Source organism: Haliaeetus albicilla, chromosome 6, assembly GCF_947461875.1.
Source record: "Haliaeetus albicilla chromosome 6, bHalAlb1.1, whole genome shotgun sequence".
NCBI lineage: Eukaryota > Metazoa > Chordata > Aves > Accipitriformes > Accipitridae > Haliaeetus > Haliaeetus albicilla.
The window spans coordinates 26,776,190-26,797,798 of record NC_091488.1 but is presented as its reverse complement, the minus strand read 5'-3'; the positions used below and the strand labels follow the sequence as shown (position 1 = coordinate 26,797,798).

At 38.5% G+C, this 21,609-nt stretch overlaps 1 protein-coding gene across 8 annotated transcripts in view; it reads left to right on the top strand.

The window, feature by feature from the left end:
- The window catches only part of ROBO1 (roundabout guidance receptor 1), a 659,452-nt gene that overhangs the window by 602,137 nt on the left and 35,706 nt on the right, over positions 1-21,609 (top strand). For all 8 annotated transcript variants that reach the window (XM_069785380.1, XM_069785378.1, XM_069785384.1 and 5 more), the window contains exons 10-17: positions 469-550; positions 716-884; positions 985-1,151; positions 5,427-5,548; positions 7,998-8,229; positions 9,491-9,612; positions 12,747-12,918; positions 20,240-20,437. In XM_069785380.1, the coding sequence (XP_069641481.1) occupies positions 469-550; positions 716-884; positions 985-1,151; positions 5,427-5,548; positions 7,998-8,229; positions 9,491-9,612; positions 12,747-12,918; positions 20,240-20,437 (1,264 nt within the window). The remainder of the gene's footprint in view (positions 1-468; positions 551-715; positions 885-984; positions 1,152-5,426; positions 5,549-7,997; positions 8,230-9,490; positions 9,613-12,746; positions 12,919-20,239; positions 20,438-21,609) is intronic.

Below are 21,609 nucleotides of genomic sequence, written 5' to 3'. Positions count from 1 at the left end.
CCATATGTACAAGGCCCTGTGCAATATTTAAGCTTTGTTTTAAGGATGACATGCTCTCCAGTGCTGCAGTCCAGACAAATCCCCAGGCATTACTTAGGCAGAAGGTTGACAGTTGCACGGGGTCTTGTCATCTGAGTTCCTTCTCAATTTATTTGTTAGGACCTCTGCAGACTAAAGAATAAATGCTACAAGAATTGGCTTTCAATTTGTTCATTACAGAATAGGTAACGTTAAATGAGAATCTGCAGCTTTTCCAATTATTTAACGAATGATCAGAAATAAGTATCCATTTTCATTTTGCAGCACATGAAATCATAACTTCTAATGGAAGAAGTTTCTGGTTCAAAGTTTTTGCAGCCTAATATGTTTATCCGTATTCATGGGGGAACATAGAGAGCTGTAATTACTTTTCTAGCCCACTGAGTGCCTGATTGTTTCAAATATTTATTCTTCTCTTTTCCCACTCAGCTGGGTGACACTGGTCGGTACACCTGCATTGCTTCAACCCCAAGTGGCGAAGCTACATGGAGTGCATACATAGAGGTCCAAGGTAAATCAATTAGGGTTTCTCTGCACAGAGAAAATACATAAAGGAAAATCAGAAATTGAAATGCAGAAGTTATCTGACTGTCATAAGTTGCCAATACGGATGTGAAAAGCATTTAGCTTATAGCTGCTTCCTGTCTATACTCACCATTGCTCTCTCCTTTGTTAGAGTTTGGAGTCCCAGTGCAGCCACCAAGACCCACTGACCCAAACTTGATTCCTAGTGCTCCATCAAAACCTGAGGTTACAGATGTCAGCAGAAATACTGTAACATTGTCATGGCAACCAAATTTGAATTCAGGTGCAACGCCAACCTCTTACATAATTGAGGCCTTCAGGTATATGAGTCTCAGGTGATCTTGCTGTACTTATGCTTATATATAGTATGTCATTGAAGAAGCACGTGCTAACCTGCAGCTGTGTGTGCTTTATCCTTAGCCATGCATCTGGTAGCAGCTGGCAAACTGTAGCTGAAAATGTGAAAACAGAGAGTTTTGCAGTTAAAGGGCTAAAGCCTAATGCAATTTATCTGTTCCTTGTGAGGGCAGCTAATGCATATGGACTAAGTGACCCAAGCCAAATATCTGATCCAGTGAAAACTCAAGGTAAGCTTTTGATACTGAATATTTTAGGTGTCCACAGTGGCTGTCACAAGTTGACTGAGCAATACCAGATGCAAGGAATTCTGATAGCTTTCAACTGTCTGCCTGTCCTGGCTGTAATATATACTAAATAGTAAAATAGAGTGTTTAAACTTGCATTTCTCTGTAACATAGACTCTGAAAGCTGCTTAGACAGCATATTCCATTGCCTAAGGGAACCCTAGTATCTCTTATCCAAAGATAGTTCCATCTTGCAGAATAGCTCTTGTTAGCAACAAAAGTAATCTCAGATTTTTTAAGTTATCATGCCAAATCCTCAAATTCCGTGGAAATGTTATTATTATGTCCGGTGAATCAAATAAGGCCTAAGACTGAGACAGAGAGAGAAACAGCACATAATCTAAGTTGGTTTCTGCTGCATTAGGAAAGAGAAAAGTTTAAAATTTGAAGGAATTGGGCATCATGAGCCAGTAAAGAAGAGGTTTTGGCAATATATTAAAAGTATTTCAGTAGTACAGTGTCGTGGTTTAACCCCAGTCAGCAGCTAAGCACCACGCAGCCGCGCACTCACTCCCTCCCTGCCCCCAGTGGGATGGGGGAGAAAATCGTGAAAAGAAGCAAAACCCATGGATTGAGACAAGAACGGTTTAATAGAACAGAAAAGAAGAAACTAATAATGATAATAATAACACTAATAAAATGACAACAGCAATAGTAAAAGGATTGGAATGTACAAATGATGCACAGTGCAATTGCTCGCCACCCACCGATCGACACCCAGCTAGTCCCCGAGCGGTGATCCCCTGCCCCCACTCCCCTCAGTTCCTATACTAGGCATGACGTCCCATGGTACGGAATACCCTGTTGGCCAGTTTGGGTCAGGTGCCCTGGCTGTGTCCTGTGCCAACTTCTTGTGCCCCTCCAGCTTTCTTGCTGGCTGGGCATGAGAAGCTGAAAAATCCTTGACTTTAGTCTAAACACTACTGAGCAACAACTGAAAACATCAGTGTTATCAACATTCTTCTCATACTGAACTCAAAACATAGCACTGTACCAGCTACTAGGAAGACAGTTAACTCTATCCCAGCTGAAACCAGGACATTCAGCTATTGAAAGTAAAATAGTAGGGAAGAGAGACAAGGCTTACAGATAGCCAAGTGGAAGAAAAGGCTGGGTAGTAGTGGATGACAAGTCATCTGCTGACTCCAGCTATGACTGAAGTCCAGCTATGAACTGCATCTGGCTATGTAAAATTTAAAATAACATTGTGTTCACTGTAGAAAATAAATGACACTTATGATGGTGTACAGGGAATAATGCATTGCGACTTTCCAGCCTGCATTTTTCCAGTACAAATACTTAGATTCTTCAGAAGGGAAAAACTGGACATACTCTTTTTCTACGGAAAAGTCATAGAGATCATCTCTCTTTTTCTCTGCTTTTCCTACTTACTGGAGAAATTGACCCATTGCCTTATTAAGAGTGCCTGTGTTGCATGTTTGTTTCTTTGTTTGCATAAGTAAGTACATGTTTGTGATTGAAAGGAAGTTCCTTAAAGGAAACAAAGCATTTTCCTTTGGCGACTTTTCATTTTCTCTGAAATTGGTCTGAAAGCAAGTCTTTCTTCTCTCCCCTGGGGAGTGAACAATTTCACATTGCTGTCCTGTGTTATGCATTTCTCCTGGTGGGTGACAATTTCAGTGGATATATATAGACAGCAGAGTCAGGGCCACATGGAAAATAGGGATTGCATGGGTTCCTAAGCCTGTTACCAAGGAGAGATTTAGTAACCTTTTAGTGATTTCTGTATTCCTGGGAATAGGGCAACACGTTATTATGCGGGCAGGCTGCAGTGTTCTGCACAAGTCCATTTTTCATGCAGTGTAGTTTCATTCCTGGAGATGAGATGAGGTATTGGGTCTGAATGTCCCAAATGAACTGATTACCGTCCTTACTCTGATAAACTGCGAATGAGGCAGTGTTCTGTTCACTCAACAGAACTGAATGTTTTATAATGGCATGGGAAAGCTTCGCTGTCCTCTGGGCATTTAGTAGAGCTGAAGAGCTGAGAACCGCACAAAGCCTGAGTGAAAATAACAACCAATAGATAAAATTTTCATCAGTAGTAAGAAATGTAATCAAGTGTCAAGTTCTTTAAAGCAGTTCCATTCTTCTTCCAGTACCGTTTCAGTTTTGTGTAAGTTGTGGTCTTGCTAAGTAAGTTCAAAAATTTCCCAGTTCACTTTTGTCTAGAGGGTGGTATAGTCTTGTCCTAAATGCATGCCCAGACCAGGAACCTAACATACCTTCATCTTTACACTATACCAACATTAACAACAACATGCTTGGGTGTTCTTACTGACAGTCCCTGTCTTGGAGGCTTGGAGCCGAAATGAAAAAAACACACGTATTGTTGTATAGCACAGATGTGCAAATGGCTAAGCCTATTAATAGCTTGATTCATATTGTTGATGACTTATCTTTTATGACTAGCAGAGATAGAACCAATAATTCCACTGACTTTCCTGTTACTTTCTAAGAGGGTGATACTTAGGCAACTCGCCAAACCGAAGCTTCTATCTTTAATGCTTTCAAACTTGGGGGGAGGGAAATACTCTGACAAATGAACTGTTTGGAGGAACATACTACATGTAGATACAGCAGTGACTCAGTGGAGGGTTTTTTTGGTTTTGTTGTTTTGTTGTTATCAGTGTTCCTTGCTAAGAATCCAGATTTGTCACCCACTGACTGCGTGCTAACCTCAGTTTACTTCTTTAACTTTGAATAAATCCCATCTTCTTGTAAATATGTTGAGGAAACTGTATGATAAAAGTTCAAAGTGACATTGATTTTGTATTCCCAAATGGGAACTATATTTCTGGAAAGAAACTTGTCCTCATGCCTTGTCCTACAGCAGTCTTACAATGTGTTTTTTTATTATTATTTAGACAAGACCAAAAGGTGGCTAACTGAGAATATGACCACCATGCAAAAACACATGCTTCACAATTGTTGCACTTGCATTTAATAAGTGTCTTCTATATCACCACCAACTGTGCTATCCAAATCTCAGCTTTCAAGATAGTCTACACACCTACAGTGACTTATCACAGGAGTTGTAGTTGCACATAAATATATACACAATTTCTGTGTACTCTTTCTTTGGCACTTCTTGTAAGCAGACAGATATGGAAATTTCCAAGGTCTTCAGAGAACTGAAACCTTGAAGATTTCCTGATCTTGCTTTGTCACTAGAGGAGGTCTTTGTCACTAGAGGCAGGGAAGTAGTAGGCTGGAGCAAAGTTTATGTAATGCATTACTCTGTATCTTGAATTAGACTAATTTAAAAAAAAAAAAAAAAAAAAGAAAGAGAGAAATCACTGTAAGTACTTTTCATTAATTTCCCAGTCTGTGATTTTTAGCCATAGTCAGTATGGTATTTGTTTAAAATGAAGGGATCAAAGAGAGATACATGAAATCAATACAGACATTACATTACTCTGCGTCCATAGTACATGTGTATTTTAGACACCCTATTAGTGATTGCCCTATAAATTTTATACTTGTCTGAAAGTCATTCCAGTTCAGTTAAATATGCTTTTTTAAGGGCTCTGCATGCAGAAAATATGTTTCCGTTGTACCATTGTGTATTTTGAGATTAATTTGTCCCTTCATGCATTTGAACAATTCTTTTGGCTATAGAATAGACCAAATGTTAGAAAAGCCAGACAGCACTCAGCTGTGCTCTGCCTCCTGTTACTGAAGTCACTTGTCATCAGAGAAGCTGCAGCCACATGACTCATTTTTCTCTTTTTTCAGCTGTTACATTTATTTTGTAATTAAATACAGCAAGTTTGCCCATTAATATATCTGAAGATACAGCTTCTGCTTTTGCCGTTCTTCATAGGTTTCCTGGTCTCTTGGAATTTGCAATGGGTAATAGAACCTTTTCTCCTCCCAGCAGGAAAGAATAAAGAGATGCTGCTGTAGTCATTTACCAAAGACATCCCTGAGTGTGTTTTTAATTTTTATGCAGTATTTCCCTCCTGTTTCTCTCTGTTGAAGAAAGTGCCGTGCATTGATTTGGTACTACCTAAGCATTGGTGATTTGTTCAGGAAAATATTTCATTTAGTTTTTTCTTATGTAGTTGGGAAGTACTTAGGGTAAAGTTTATTGGTGATAACATCATATGCTTTATGATCTATTCATCTGTATTTACGTATACTTATTTTAACATTCATATATACTTGTAAGAATGGAATCTTAAATTATTACAGATGTTCCACCAACAAGTCAAGGTGTGGATCACAAGCAGGTCCAGAGAGAACTAGGTGATGTGGTACTACATCTGCACAACCCTACTATCCTTTCTTCCTCCTCAATTGAAGTTCATTGGACTGTAAGTATAAGTCTGTGTCATGGAGGTGGTTATATATATTGCTGAATTGTACTGTTTGACTGCAGTGGAGTCATACTTTAAGAAGCTGTGTAGTTTGTATGCTTGCAAATGTTTTTCTCTGGAATGGGTGCTATTTCGGCTTTGCTTTCCTACTTCATTAAATTTTGTCCCATTTTCACCATTTTATGTCTCGATAGAGAGTGCTGTTTACAATACAGTGAGAGTTTCAGAGTTCTCCTGTGGAAGACTGATCAAAGCCTTCTTAAGTCATATCATTTGAAGCTTTTGCACTGCTTTCAGTAGGAAGTGTAACAGTCCCCTAATGAGATAACATGGGGACTTCCCTGTCTGTCAGTCACTAGTAGGGAGAAATACTGCATAATTCTGTTTGAAAGTGTTACATCCATCCTCCATACATACTGAGCCATGCACCGAAACCCATATAGCCTCATATGAACCTCTCCTTTCCCACGGTGCTATGAGTACGCACAGTACAGGGAGAACAGACAAAAAGGGCAAACAGTTTTCAGATGTTGCATTGATGTTGTTCTGGTGGGAGGAAGCAGGAAGTTGGCCGTGTGGGGGTTATAGCGGAGGAAATGAAAGAGTGAGGAAACAATACCGTAGGAGTCGTGAAGCAAGGGGAATTGGAACATACATGAAAAAGATTCAAGTAGGTTTACAGGGTGGAGGCCTCAGTGAAAGAAAGGATTAGAAATGGCTTACTGTGGAGACATTTGGCAATCAAGAGGTAGAAATGAAGAGAAAGAACAACACGGGAAAATGCAAGTACCAAGCAATGAGGTAAGAAAATGTAATTCAAAGAAGAGCAGTTTTAAAATAGAATGCAGAATGAAGAAGAAATGGGGAATAATTATACCAGCTGCAGGAATAAATCCAAAGGGAGTGAGCTTTGAGGTCTTTTTAGGACTTCCATCTGAACATGTCAATATATTGGCAGGGACAGTGCAGGAGGGCACAGGGTGTAGCCCCTGCCATGCCATGGCAGAACATTTTGAACAGGAACAAAAGGCATTTTGACTTTGTAGCAGAGCCCTAGCCCAGTGGAGTCCTGGTCCATGACCAGGGCTCCTCGGTGCTGCAAGAACACAAATAATACCTGCTGTGTTGCATGGTAATTACACTGTCACCTACCGTATGGCCACCTGCAGCAGGCAATCTCCTGTTTTAACCAATAACATTAAAACATCTTTGAAGGTCCTAGCACGATTTTGTTTGACCTTTACTTACAGAACAACCTTTTCCAGACAGGCAGTTTTTGTCAGTCTCTTGGGTGGCCTGTGGCTTCTCTGCAATTTCAAAAATAAGCATTACCTCAGTTTCAGCTAACGCATTCTTTATGTGATTATTAAAAATGAAATGTGTTGATTTTTGGGGTAAAATAGCAAGCAAACAGTTTTATTAGATCACGGTATGAGCTGTTTGAGAATAGGGAGAATCTGATGCACTTCAAGAATTTTTGTTGTTGTTGTTACTGGACTTTCTTATTCATCAGAAATTGAAACCGGTATTTGAAAGGTAGTGAATGCTCTGTGAGAGATCGCTTCTGTAAGATAGCTTTCTGTTTCCGCTATAGCCAAACACATTGAGTCCCACCCTCGTTTACATTAAGATCTCTTTCTCCATATGTGTGATACAAAATGGCCTTGGTCTAAAAAGCAGTCAGGACCACTGGGTATCATTTTGATCTGCTTTTCCAAGTCTCATCTGTGTTACCATACTGATTTTTTATGAGCCGCTTCAGAGCCCTCTCAAAACAGCTCTTTCCCTCCAGCAGAGGAACCTTCTGTTGAGTGGGTGGACATGGAGGAAGTGCTTGGACAAATCTGCTCTCTGACAGAGCCCAGCCTAATCACAGTGATGGAGATAGTGCCAGCTGGCTGCCCTTTCAATTTGCTTTCTCCAGAAGGAAGCAGGCAGGAAGCAGTGCTCATTTCATGGATTTTGGGAGGCTTCCACACCTCGGGAGAGTTGGCAGGCTCTCTCTTTGATCTCTGTATTCATCACCCTGAGTTGTGGAGCTGTAGATCCGCTGCCCTCACCCCCCTCCTTCCCCCATGTGCCCCCTGTCCTGACAGGCAGGTTCGGGTGGGCAGAAGTCTGGCCTGCTCTGAGCTCCCCTTGCTCCGCAGATGCAAAGGCTGTCTGTTTTACAGAGCTGGGGCATATTATACAACTCCATTATCCCCCTTTAATGCCTTCATAAATCCACGGAAACCAGCACAGTTCTACCAGCTTCAAACAGATAATGCTCTTGTGAATCAGGCCTGTAATTTGCTGTAATGCAAGGAGCCTTCATCTGCTTCGGCAGCGTTGTTTACTTTGAGTAAAATGAATGGATAGTCCAAGGACTGCGCATAGTGTCACAGACATCATTCCTGGTTCATATTTGTCAAAGGATGTGTTGTGTGTTCTGCTGTCTTGCCAGGTGGACCAGCAATCCCAGTACATTCAAGGATATAAAATTCTGTACCGACCTACGCCAGCATCCTATGGAGAGTCAGAGTGGTTGATCTTTGAAGTGAGGACTCCAACCAAAAACAGCGTTATCATTCCTGAGCTGAAGAAAGGTGTAAACTACGAAATCAAGGCCCGCCCTTTTTTTAATGAGTTTCAGGGAGCAGATAGCGAAGTGAAATTTGCAAAGACCCTGGAAGAAGGCAAGTAGGAGCCAGACTGTCTTCATCTTTTCTTTTTGAAGTAGTAGTCTGGCCTGCTTTCCTCTGATACATTCATTATTTGATTTTGTTTGAAGTGCGTGCTGTTAGAGACAGCAGAGGAGGCTGTGTTGGACTGATGATTATGTGAATTGCTTGGTGACACAGAAGTAAATATTCAGAACGATGCAGGAGAGACAGAGAGAGAGGGATGTGCAAAAGCCCCCTGCAACACACAATGGGAAATGCGCTTTTTATCTTCACTGCAGTGTGCACTCCTCCCTGCTGAGTTCATGGTCTGGTCACAAGTGACTTCTGTCAGATTCAAGCACTTGCTAATCACTATCTTGAGTAGATAGCAGACACCACAGAAATCATCAAAGCACTGTAGCTGAGGGAATGGAAACCACATTTTTAGAAGGCTTTTATATCTGGATCAATCAGTAAGACAAAATGAAAAGATGAATGAGGGCAACAGATATAGTGGACTAAATTATGTATTTCCATCTCATATGTGTGCTTAAAAAGAGAAGGTTCATGAAGCTCTTCCTTTTATTGCTGCTCGGGCATAATGAGTATGCAAGATGGCCAGTGCCTCTGAACAGGGATTTCAGTGCCTCTGTTGGGATGTGTCACCTTTCCCCTTCTCTCTTCCCTCCCCAGTACAAATGCTGTGTAGGTCTGGTTTATTGCTGCGAGTGGTTCAAGAGGTGTGCTTAACTGCATTAATCCTAAGCATCAGCTAAGCATCCAGTTTTAGAAAGACTATTTAAAATGCAAAACATAAATTATTATTATAAATGTGTTAATATTAACACATTCTGTCCTGATTTTAGTAAGTTTTGTATTACTCATTATTATTTACACACTAGAGGAACTGCATTTTAGCATTCTGTTGGGGTCAATTTATAGACTTTATCGTTCAAAACTGTTGATCCTGGGTGAGACAATTTGAGACCAGTGAGGAACGCACTGCTTGGGACTGTGACATTCAGGTAATGGGTATCTGAGTTTGGAGAGTCTGGTGATGAGTGTGACTTCTCCTGTCCTGCCAAGCAAGACTGCAGCAGAACTTATGAGCCTGGTTGCAGGTTCACACACTTTCCTTCTGTATCATTTTATCTTGTGGGCAAGAACTGCCCTCAATGAAGGGTGGGGCATAAAAGAGTGCATTTGTGTAGCCCAGAAACGATCTTCCTCTTAAAAAAGCTCACTGCTGCATGTGGCAAACTTAACCGTTCAATCCTTCCTTCCAACCAAACAGCTCCTAGTGCTCCACCTCAGAGTGTTTCAGTAACTAAGAACGATGGGAATGGGACGGCAATTGTGGTCACCTGGCAGCCGCCCCCCGAGGACAACCAGAACGGGATGGTTCAAGAATACAAGGTACTGCTGGCACGCCTTGGTCCCCTGGCAGAGGGGGTATTGGCCGGGTAGTGACAGATGAGGTGGTTCGTGGATGCTTGGCTCCATCTACTGGTTAGTCAGAGCAAACGGGATAGAAAATCACTTCTTTGACTCAAACTCCATATTTAGGAATTCTGTCTAGATGGTAGAAGGCAATTAAAACAGCCTCCATAAATCAAAGCAAAGGGTCAACACTCTTAATTAAAACAACTGCCTTCTTGCCTTCATTATAACTTGAGAAATGCACACACAAGTAGAGAGGGAACCATACCTGTTTGAGAACCGTTTTGTGACTCAAAAGACATTGGCCAAGGTAATAAACATAAGCAGGCTTAATGAGTTGAAAAGCTCAGGGATAATAATTAACAGTGTTAAGATCAGAATAAGTTATGCGTAACTGGGTAGTTAAAACAAATGGAAAACTTTCAAGTAAAGAATGTGCTTGTATAATAATAAATTCATTTAGTGTGTAGAAATTTTTTTTTTTTCACACAAATACAGTTCGCATTATGATATTCAATTTTTGTCAAATTGTAAATACATTACGAAATATTATTTGCTGTTCTTTTAGCAACACACACTGTATTTATTTTCAGTTCAAATTGTTTTGTGATAATTTACATAGCAAAGTAAATGAAGCTTATTATTCCTAAGCGAGCTACAGACATTGTAAATGCCTAGTTGTGGGTATCAGGTAAGCTTTATAGCCACAGAGAGGCAGGATTTTTGGTTTCAGTCTCCTGCAAATGCACATTATTGAGAAAATTTTTCAAACGAGAATGCCTTGGCTATTTTTCAGTTTAAAACACTGTGCTATAGACATATATTCCTAGCCACCAAAACTCATTCTGCCTTTTTTTTTTTTTCCTTCAGTAGAAATGGGAAAGGGAAGCGATCACTAAGCTTCATGGTCAATTTAGAACAATAAAACGCCTTTCAGAACCTGGTCAATTGGTAAAAAAATCAGTTTATGGCTTAGTTTCAAATACGTAATATAATTGGAAAAAAAATACTTGCAAAGTTATTTTATTTAAAGACAGACCTTGAGCTGAAGAGGTGGAATTATTTCCATCAAGAAGCTGCATCAGAGGAATGTTAAACTTGTAAGGACAAAACAATAAAAGTCAGGAAATTCACATTTCCAAGTGGATATAATACCTAACATACCTCATAGCATTCAGAGGTAACAGGCTGTCAAGTACAGGAGCAAGCGTCTTGTAGTGCTTGTGTAGCAGTAGATGACACACTGGCATGTTTCACATCTACATTTATTGTGTGGATGCCATTATTTTCCTTTGTGCTTTTCACCATGGACAGAAAACACACAATGAATATATATGTAATTGCAGTTTAAGTTGCTACATGTAATGAATATTTCTGTCTAAAAACTAAATAAATGCAGAAGCAGTGATTTAAGATTAAGAACTAATAACAAGAAAAAAAACAAATAGAAGTCTTGTAAAATTTTCTCTTTTTTCTTTCCTCTTTGTTTTTCTATCTCCTATGTTTTCTCCCAGAAAAAAAGGTACACATGTGTGGGGGAAGTCTTTGTTTTCTCAGCAACTCAGATCTAAGGCAAGAGTGTACCTACTTTAATTAAAGGATAAAATAAATAGGAAGGAGGATACCATCTTAATTGAAGAAGTGTCAGTAGCACACACAAAAAGGCAGAAATTCAAATCACAGCAGAAGTCATTCCCTCCTTCCCTAGCATGAACTTAGAAATTCTCTTGTTATACTAATTCTTTCTTCACTTATGTGTCTATTCTAATGTGAATTCCTTCTTCCTTCATAACATTCTAAAAGTTCATTTTCACTTGCCTGTTTAGGTATCAATACAATATACTATAGATACATACATACATATACAATAGTATGGCAAGTACTGAACAACCTGGTGTTTAACCTAACATTCTTGTTTTGTGAATTTCTCCATGTATTTGAGTGCCTAAGAACAAAACGTCTTTATGAATTTGTAGTGCATAGTTGTAACTACGTAACAGTTTTTTTACTGTTTGAACATACACCATTGTACAAGGTGGCAGTAAGAATTCTGTGAGAATTACATAAGTCAAAATGTAGATTTAAATCTTTTGTTCCTCAATTTATCGAGTTCTTATTTACATAAGAGCATTTTCTTGGACTATCCTTTAGGATTTAAGAGCAGTACTACTGATAATTATACTACTACTACTGACTGAAACACTCTCTGCTTAGTATCAGAACATAAAAAGGAGATTCTCTTCTCTTTGTGTGCTCTGATCTGCTCTGCGGCAGCAGTTATGTATATGCTGTGGTGGAATTCTATTTTGAAGGACCTTTAAACACATTTCAGATCCTCACAGTGTTCCACTAGCCTTGTTTCAATCTTTGGCATCCAGAGAAGGAAAAAGGGTCTTACAATCATGCAGGCCTAAAGAGATAAAAATATCTCATCATATTGTTTCTCCCAATCATTTAATATCACTGATGTAATTCATAAAGTGGTGAATTGAAGTCATTAGACCTGCGTCCTGACCTTAACCAAAAACTGGGATCTGAAATTGTGCTTCTGTCTCTCAATAGAAGATGGCATATTACTCAATCCTTGCCTCTTGCTGCCATTTAAAAAAAAAAAGAAGATAACTTTTGGATTCTAGCATGACATTGGTTCTCTTGTGATGTTATGTGGTGAAAGACTTGCTCTTGAACTTGAGTGAAGAAAGCCTTGCTTGACAAATGATTCTTGAAGAAGAGAATTGCAAATTCATTTAACTGAATGCTCTTACTTTGTTGTTTATATGAATGACTCTTGGCTACCGGGCTTCCCTTATTTGTTCCATGTTACTAATGCTTTTAGTTTTATTAGCACTGATGTCACTGGTTGAACTGTAAATGAATTATGATAAACCCATCAAAGAATTCTAGTGGTTGGAGCTGCTCTTTGGAACAAGAATATCTTTTCAGTATTCATACAGTGCCTAGGACAGCAATCCATGACTGTAGATGTTAGCGTAGTGCCAAATTCTAGATTTCTTTACCCAGCAGAAAGGAATGTGTCATCCTTCCTTCTACTTATCCTTCGGTGTTGAATTTTGAACATTTATATGTACCATACACTTACTTCCCTGCAGGTTTGGTGTCTTGGCAATGAAAGTCGATACCATATAAACAAGACGGTAGATGGTTCCACCTTTTCTGTAGTCATCCCCTCCCTAGTTCCTGGCATTCGATATAGCGTGGAAGTGGCAGCAAGTACTGGGGCAGGACCTGGAGTGAAAAGCGATCCCCAGTTTATCCAATTAGGTAAGCCTGCTGGTAATCCTGCCTCTTGGTTTCAATGATTTTTGTTTGTTTGCTTTTGTCTTTTATGGCACCAGAAATACTTTCAAGACAAGTGAAACAGATAGTGTTACTTGATCTCTGGAATAGCAGGATTTGGCACTTCTGGTTTTAAACTTGCCTTAGAACTGCATTCTAAAGATGGGATTATAACAACACAGGTTTTTTTAATCTCCCAATTCAGCAGTGCTTTTTGGTTATTGATTTTTCAAAGTGAATTTTCACACTTAAGACTAGTGTAATAAAAAATGTAGAGGAGTATGAATCACTAAGTGTTGGCTCACTTTAGTTTAGGGATGTAATTTGTCTTGATCAGATTTTATCTTTCTTTATTGAAGAAAAAACCAAGAGCATGCTAAAATTAAGCGCAATAAATATCAACTATGTGTGAAAGCTAGTAAATAACCTGAGTACAGGAAAAACAGGTACATAGATGATTTGCAATAATCTTGACCTCCTAACTTCGTTTACACCAAACATTTCTCTGCCATAAAAGCAGATCAGCGGCACTGATCCTGGATGTATCTGGGAGAAATGCATCTTTGCTATTGGTTAGCTGAAGATTATTTAAAGTAGCTTTAGGTATAGTCACATGCTGGTTTACCAGTATGCCTGTATCAAAATACCTTATCATTACAGTATATAATTGTGAAAGCAAACTCAGCATGTTGCTTTGGACTTATGTCCGTCTATCTCTGTATCATTAATAGATCTTCCTCGTTATTTCACTTTTTATATTTAAAAATCTATAACTACTGCATGTGAAAACAAGACCGAACGACTAATATATTCTCTGGAAAATTACATGTACATTTCCTTGGCTATTAAAATGAAGGTCATCTTTAATTTAACTTATACAGGCATATGATTCCCAGTTACATATTAATAGAGATTTTACAACAAAATTACACACAGTTTATATGATAATCCATTAATATGTGCAAAACCCCATAGTCATTTGGATTGTTCTTTCCTACAGCCAGCTTCCATTCACAGCTTCCTACAGCCAGCTTTCCAGTCAAAGTCAAGTTTGTTCTATATGGCTTAGATTTTGAAAATTTTAAATTAGTGAGGCTTATGAGTATAAAATAATGGGGTAACCTCAATGTTCAAAGCCAAAGACTTCATAATCACTTTTTTTTTTTCTTTTCTCTGATGATAAGCGAATGCTAAATGAAGGTGAATTTTATAAGGGAACTTTATCACTTTGGGGTTTTGGTAAGTGGAAAAAAAAAAGAATGAGACTGTTGGGGTAAGATTTTTGCCACCTTCTGGGTTTGTGGCCATTACTGACACTATGTTAGAAAGCATGAAGCGATCACACAGCTCAGAGGGTGCTCAAATGTGCAAGTCTGGTAGAATCTGTATATTTCCTTACGGTTGGGGTTTGCTTTCATAGTCTGTACTTCTTGCTTCTAATTAAGTGGCAGGACCAAATCTACATATACTGTAGTAAAAACCCCATAATTTTGTTGTTACATGGCAAAGATTTGGAAACAGGAGTCTTGTGGAGATCCATGCCGCTAGAAGCAGCACCAAGAAATACATAGACAGTGCTGCAGCCATTTCAGCAACTGCAGGAGGCTGCTGAAAATTAGTACTTAAATTTAAGAGGAGTACCATTTAGTAGCACAGATCAGCCTAAAATCATCAAGGCAGAAGAATGGCTGCAGTTTACCTAGCTCTGCCCTGTGATACAAGTTCTCCTACAGCCCCCACAAGGAAGCGCATTCTTAATTCTTGGATGTGCTCCCAGCATGGGGGTGGAGCAGACACTGGAGTTTTCTGGTAGCTTTTCTGAAGAAAGAAAATTAATTTGTTGATGTCATCAGTTGGCACTTTTTACCAGCAATAAATTACATGGCTACAGAGAGAGGGAAGGGAGGCCAGGGAGCAGGAGGAAAGACAATTAAGGATGCTACTTTTAGAAGATTTGAAAGAGTCCTAACTCCCTGTAACTACATGCACTAGGAACTGCGTGTTTGCCACTGACAATTTCAGGTTTCTGCATTTCTGTCACTGATCCTAACTATTGCTCCAGGAAGTCTTTTCCTGGTATATGAATTAGTATAGTCCTTACTTTTTTTTTAACTAATTAAGAATTCCGTGTGTAGAAACAGGATATACTATGTGATTTAGATATTCACTTTCTACTTTTTTGAAGAACTTTTCATTAAAATCAAACATCTATCTCCTTATAATGTGTTTTTCTTACAAAACTATGAGGCAAGGTTGTGGCTGGCTCTGGAGCACCCAAAGAAGAGGTTTTCTTCCCTGGTGCAGCCAATGCTCTTGCACAGCAACCTCATATTTGAGTCTGCGTGCTGTGCAGGCTGCTCCAGAATTTGTGACTGTGAGAAATGCCTGGGCAGAGTTTCGGCTGGGTGTGTGACAGGAGGAAGCTTCACCTTTCTGAGGCGCCTTCCAGAACAAGGCGGGAGGACAGGAGGCATTGGATTCTCTGAGAGCTGAGGCATGCAATCGCAGTCCCATGCATCAGCTGAGTTGTGATAACTGACCTTGTGCACACACTTAACCTGTTACAAAGACAGGTACAAATTGTAAGATCAGAGCTCTTTCATTTTCTATGTCTCAGCTGACATGAAGCAGCTCACTGAGCTGCAGTACCCCAGACTTCCTGTGCCACCAGGGACAAACCAACAATATACTTACTTGTTATTCAAAAGTCACCTTTCAGCGTTTAAAATCTTAAGATCAACTGAAAAATCATGCGTCTTCTTAAAACACTCCCCTTGGGAGTTATGAATTTTCCTCTTGGCTTTTGAATGACCTTTTAAAGCTTTCTGTGGAATTCCAAGGTCTGGAAAACCAGTTGTTTGTTTGTTTGTTTTAAAAGAAAAGTTGATAATTTACAGAAAGAAAGACTGCAAGAGCTTTGATGTTAAGGAAAAAAATTCGTATTTCATGAGAGCTAGGCACAGCTCACTATATTGTGCTTATAATACTGTGCTGTGGAGAAAAAAATCATAGACTTTTGACAGAATTGTTTTTTCTTGTCATGACTGGTATCTTCGGGACATTATGTACAAAAATGCTTTGTCCAGAAAGTTAAGAATTATCACAACAAATTACTTTTTGCTGATCTCTAACCTAACTTTTGTACAGTGATGGGTTACTACCTATGATAGCTTGGCAGTATTACCTGTGCTTGTTGGCAAATAAGCAGTGGAACTGCAACATATTGCAATATATTTTGCTCAGGGTACCGGCTCTGAGAAGCCCCACAGCTGCAGTTAATGTTACTCTTAAACACATAATTTGTATGAATATATGGTATGCAGTTATTTATTAAGAGATGTCTGCACAATTATTGTAAATATTGAGTGCGTTATTCAGCCAGTGGATGTCTCAAGTGTACAAAACACAAGAAAGTCTCATTGAATCGTTACTATTCTAATTGCTTCATTTAGGAGATGCGATTTGTGAACTAGCTAGCATGCCTTCAGGGATATTATTCTGTCAGCCCTTCAAGTACTTCTAGTGTGATAGTTGTAAGGGGTTTTTGTTGCTATTTTTGTCTTATGGCCTGCAAACAACTCAAAAAAAGTAATCTTTTTTTTCTTCCCTCACAGCAAACCCTTCCAAACAAGTTCAGTGTTGTCTCCTCAAACTGTATGTTACAAGATTGAAGTGCAAAACTGATATTTTTCCAGTTTTGGAAATGTATTTAACCAGGAAGGAGACAAAACTGCATATTCTTAACCTGGTAATATTTTACCAAATAACGTTCATATTGCATCGTGCACATATATTTGAGGAAACACTCAGATGTTACGTTGCAGATTCCAGGTGTTTCGGAAATTTTGAATTGCCAGAATTAGCAATGTCAACAAAACTTAGAACTTCCTACTTACTGTTTGTACATTTTGTATCCTGAATGAGACAGTCATATGGAAAAGTACCATTCCATAGGTTGTACATGTACGGGGCAAAGTTGAGGTTGCTTTCACACCTGTGAACCTGGAATTTCCTGTCTTTTTTGAATCTTTGGCATTCCAATCTTAATTGTATATTAATCTTTTATTTAACATTTAACATCTTAAATGTTAGATTTTACATTATTTATATGAATATTTAACATTAGAGAATTAGAAGTCCCAGTTCTTCTTGATGCAAATCCTAATTAGTTTTCATTGACGTTTGAAACAGACCTTCAAGACAGTCAAATCGGGTAGCTTGTAAGCAATAGCCATAGCAACATTATCTGTGATTAAAAAGAAGGCTCTTATCTTGGGGTAGAAGAAGAAGGGATGAGTCACTGTGATAATATGCTGGTTTCAGGGAGTTGTGGGATCAGCCTGCTCCGACAACTCTGAGGCATTTTCAAGTACATAAAATGCTGCGGCTGCTGCTCTGGCAGTAAGATGCGCTTTGCTGTAGAATGTTTATGTTCACTTATTATTTTGGCATGTCTCCCCGAGGAGTGCAAGCAGGAACAAGAATGTTGATTATGAACCATTTATAGATCAGTCAAAGCTTCCAGAAATTTCCTGGGATAAAGAAAAAGTACTTTTTTTAGTTCAAAGTCTCTTTTCCTGACTGATCATTCAGGATCTCACAGGACTATTACGGAGAGGGAAGATACCCTTCTCAAAGAAAGGCTTCTAAGATAATGTTCCTGGAAATTTTTGGTAATGAGGGGTTCACTAGATTTCATTCCCTTTGCTTTATATTTGGCTTACTTTCTATTTTTGAATTATAAGAGGAGCAGGACATGGGTCAAATGTGGTCTCTTGAAAGCCCTTCCATCTTCTTTTCTATAATGCTGTTTATATGACTGTACATGAACACATCTGCATTTTTCTCTTCACCATGTGTGTAAATGTGTACCAGCTCATTTAATGTAATGGCTCTAACAGTCCACCCATGTACAATGTGCCATAAGCTTAGTTTCTTAAAAGCAAATACGTTATTATGCAGTTCTTATGCTTGCAATGGCTAGCAAAATAATACCATGAAATGAATCTTAATTAAAAATTAGAACAATAAATGTTCAAAGAGATTATTCAGTATTTTGTAATCTTCAGTCATGCATTGACTGAGGAATGCAAAATGTTTGGATAAATAAAAGTACTGTCTTTCTGTATGTCTGAATTGTTGACATGTTTAAAAAACTTATTTGGCTTTTGAGTTTGTGATTATTTTTTCCCCCTAGATTTATTGTTTTAAATATACATATTTAAAAGATTAGAGAAAAAATATTTATCAGTCTTCTAAACTTATTCAGGACCATAGGTTCTCCAGAAATCTTTTGTTCTATTCCATTAACATGTACGAGGTAGTGTAGCTGTATAAAAATAAAGAAATAGTAGGCTTACTCATTTTGAAAAGAGGCTGATGATGCAATTTTTCATATCTTAATACGGCCTCAGCTGCAAAGAGACAAAAGATGAGATAGAGAGTGACAGATTTAATTCATTGGTCACGGTATACTTTATATGTTTAAGCCCATCTGGGCACTTGTGTGGAACTTCACTTGGCTGTCTCCATAAAATCCAAAGCAACCCATCTTAACCTTGCACAAATAGGCATGAAATCTATAAACCCAGCAGACACAAAGGGTTTATTAGTAAGAAAAGAATGAGTCTGCCTGGTGAACTTTCAGACTAGGCAGTGCACTTAGGATCACAGAAGATAAAGGCACCTGAAATATGAAATAAAATTTCCAATAAGGTAGCAGTCAAAGGCAGTGGTGATTCCTCAGCAAAATAGGTATTTGACCTCGAAGTTGCAAAAACTGAAATCTGGAATTCGTCACTGGAAGAAGCTGTTACTGCTTTAACCATTTCCCATTCAAAAAGGCATCCTTTTCCAGAGGTTTGTTATTTGTATGATTTGTTGTCATTCCATCTCCTGTTTATGTTGCAGTTTCTTATATTTTATTTAGGCTTCTTTTGGAATAATGCAAGACAGGTCATCATAAGAAAAAATAAAAACCTATTCACTGCTTAGTTCATAGGGAAAAGGTATTGGTTTTTAAGTAAATAAGTTTTCATTTCTTACATAGTTTATATTAATAGAATTAATAACAAGACCTTTCTCCTTAAAACACTAACCTCTCATTCTGAATCTGATGTCACTACGTGTAGCAAAAAGCAACTAACTAATTGTTACATTTACACAAGAGTAAAAATGGGTATTTCAAAGACTAAGCTGTGGAATGTGTAAAGCAATATCTGCTCTGAGTAAAGGTTTCAAATTCTTGCCCTCACCCTGTGAAGTAATGAAATTTCCAGTAAGAGCTCACTGTAGTGGTAAAAAGTCAGCAAGGCAGTATTTTGTCTTTGAGTTGCTTCATTTCAGTTAGAAAGCATTGGTCACTAAGTGAATATTCTTACTGCTGCTCCTAGAAGGTTCTTGCAAAAGTTCAGTACAGAAAGGGCAGGAAAGACTGATTCTTACAGGTGCTTTCTCTATTAAAAAAAAACCAAACACCACCAGTGTGTAGAAAAATACATGTTCTTTATTTTGATGTGTGATATTTAAGGATGAACTGTTTTCGAAAAGGGATGCTTGTTCAGTAATAATGAGACTGCTTGACTATTTTTACCAATTCATCTCATTTTTTAGTTATCCTTTAGCTTTTTCATCCACATCAAGAGGGCAGGATTGGTTATTTTGTACTTTTACATCCTTTTAAATATTCAGTCTCTTTTAATTGAGGTCAAAGTGAGACTGCAAATAGTATATTAGACTGTGTAATACAAGATTTAAGTCATCTGTGAGGAACTGCTAAATTAAAATGTATCCCTCAATACCAACCACATGTGCAGGTAATTTGAATTTGTAATTCTTCTGTGATTTTCAGTTATGAGAGTGGATGTTTGGGTAGCTGACTTCTACCCATTCGCAGAGCTCAAAGAACAGACTACGTATGTTTCATACTTGGGCTTTCTTTTACTTGGTGTATTCTTTGCTGACTTTCTGGATAATTTTCTGAAGCTGGTGTTGCTTTGCTAAAATAAAAATTAAAAAAAATAACAGTCCCCAAGTTTAAAATTTATGAACCTAACTTTCTATTTGTATGCCTAGTGGCTTGATTTTAGCTGGTTTTGTAAACAAACAAAAGTCAGTGAAGTTGGAGGTACCTGTCTTGTATGAAAAACAAACCACTTCTATCTAGACCTGTTAAAAAAGCTTTTAAAGAGCAGTCTTAAGGATTTTACCTTGAAAAACTGGAGTATGGCTATGTCAGTTCTTTTCATGCTGCCTTTTACAGTTGCTCATTCAAATTAATTGGCTATTTTGGGTATCTTTTTTTCAGATTCTCATGGAAATCCTGTGTCTTCAGAAGATCAACTCAGTTTAGCCCAGCAGATTTCTGATGTAGTAAAGCAGCCTGCCTTTATTGCTGGAATTGGTGCAGCCTGTTGGATTATCCTTATGGTCTTCAGCATCTGGTTATATCGCCACAGGAAGAAGCGAAATGGACTCACTACTACTTACGCTGGTATCAGAAAAGGTGCCATATTATATATTTCAGTCCGCTGGCTGCTGAATGTCTGTTTACTGGCTATTTATATTTAGTCTCTTGTTCTTCTAAGACTTGATGCAGGAATTATCCAATTACCACAATTCTTTCAGGAAATGTGGATCAGGAGCCAATGCAGAAAGCGGCAATATTTATATAATGTGTTAAACCTGGCTTTAAAGCATAAGCCTTTAGCAAAATACCTAGACTAGCTTTTCATAAAGATACTCCTACAAGTGAGAAATGTAAAGATGGATTTTTAAGGCTGGGAGCTTCCAGTATGCCCTTGCTGCCTGACACCGTACCATCTGAAAAGGAGCCAAGTGGATGGTAGTTCATTGTCCCTCCTGTTCAATACTTTGCTTGCTGCTAAGAATACTAACAGTGGTGTACATTACAGTAACGCTTTTGGTGCGTGTACTTGAATTTCCTTGTGTTCCGGGGGAATGTGGTGAAGTGGCTGTTTGCAAAAGCACAACAGTCAATAATACTTTCCAAGACTCTTTCATAAACGCTGTTGTGAAACTCTTTGTTGCGACTGAATTGTGGGGCTATCACATCTTGCATTCGGTTAGAATGGCAGCGGTGGGACTAACTTAAAGCACTTTTCGTTTTCATGTTATTGATGCCTTTTATATCAGATTGTTGGTGGGTAAGCAGTGCTTTAGAGTATACTCTGTGATAAACAAAGCTAGAATCTCTACCTAGAAGATCTTCTGGAATAAAAACTTGATGTCTCCTGATTCAGGAATCTTATGGTTAAGCCCTGAAGTTAAAGCTGAATTCAATATGCTGCAGTTCATTACATCTCAAAGCAGTACCTCATAGGCACTCATAGAGTGAGAACCGTGAATTCTGGAATGAATCAGAATGTGGGAGATCCTGCTTTTGAAGGAATAGAGGGAGAATGTTTGGTATTTAACAATCAAAATATGGACCTAGGCTTAAAAGGTGCACACATCTTAACATATGAAAGGTGTCATGAGATTACATTCTTTAGTCACTACAAGAATGAATCTGTGATGGACAAGACAGATAGGCAGATATAACACAAATATTTTTAAACAGTAGCAGTGTGTTGCTATGAAAAAGCAGCAGTGCTAAAAATAGCAACTGAGTGAGTGGAGACGTGGAAATAGTTCCAGAGTGCTGCAGAGTTTAGG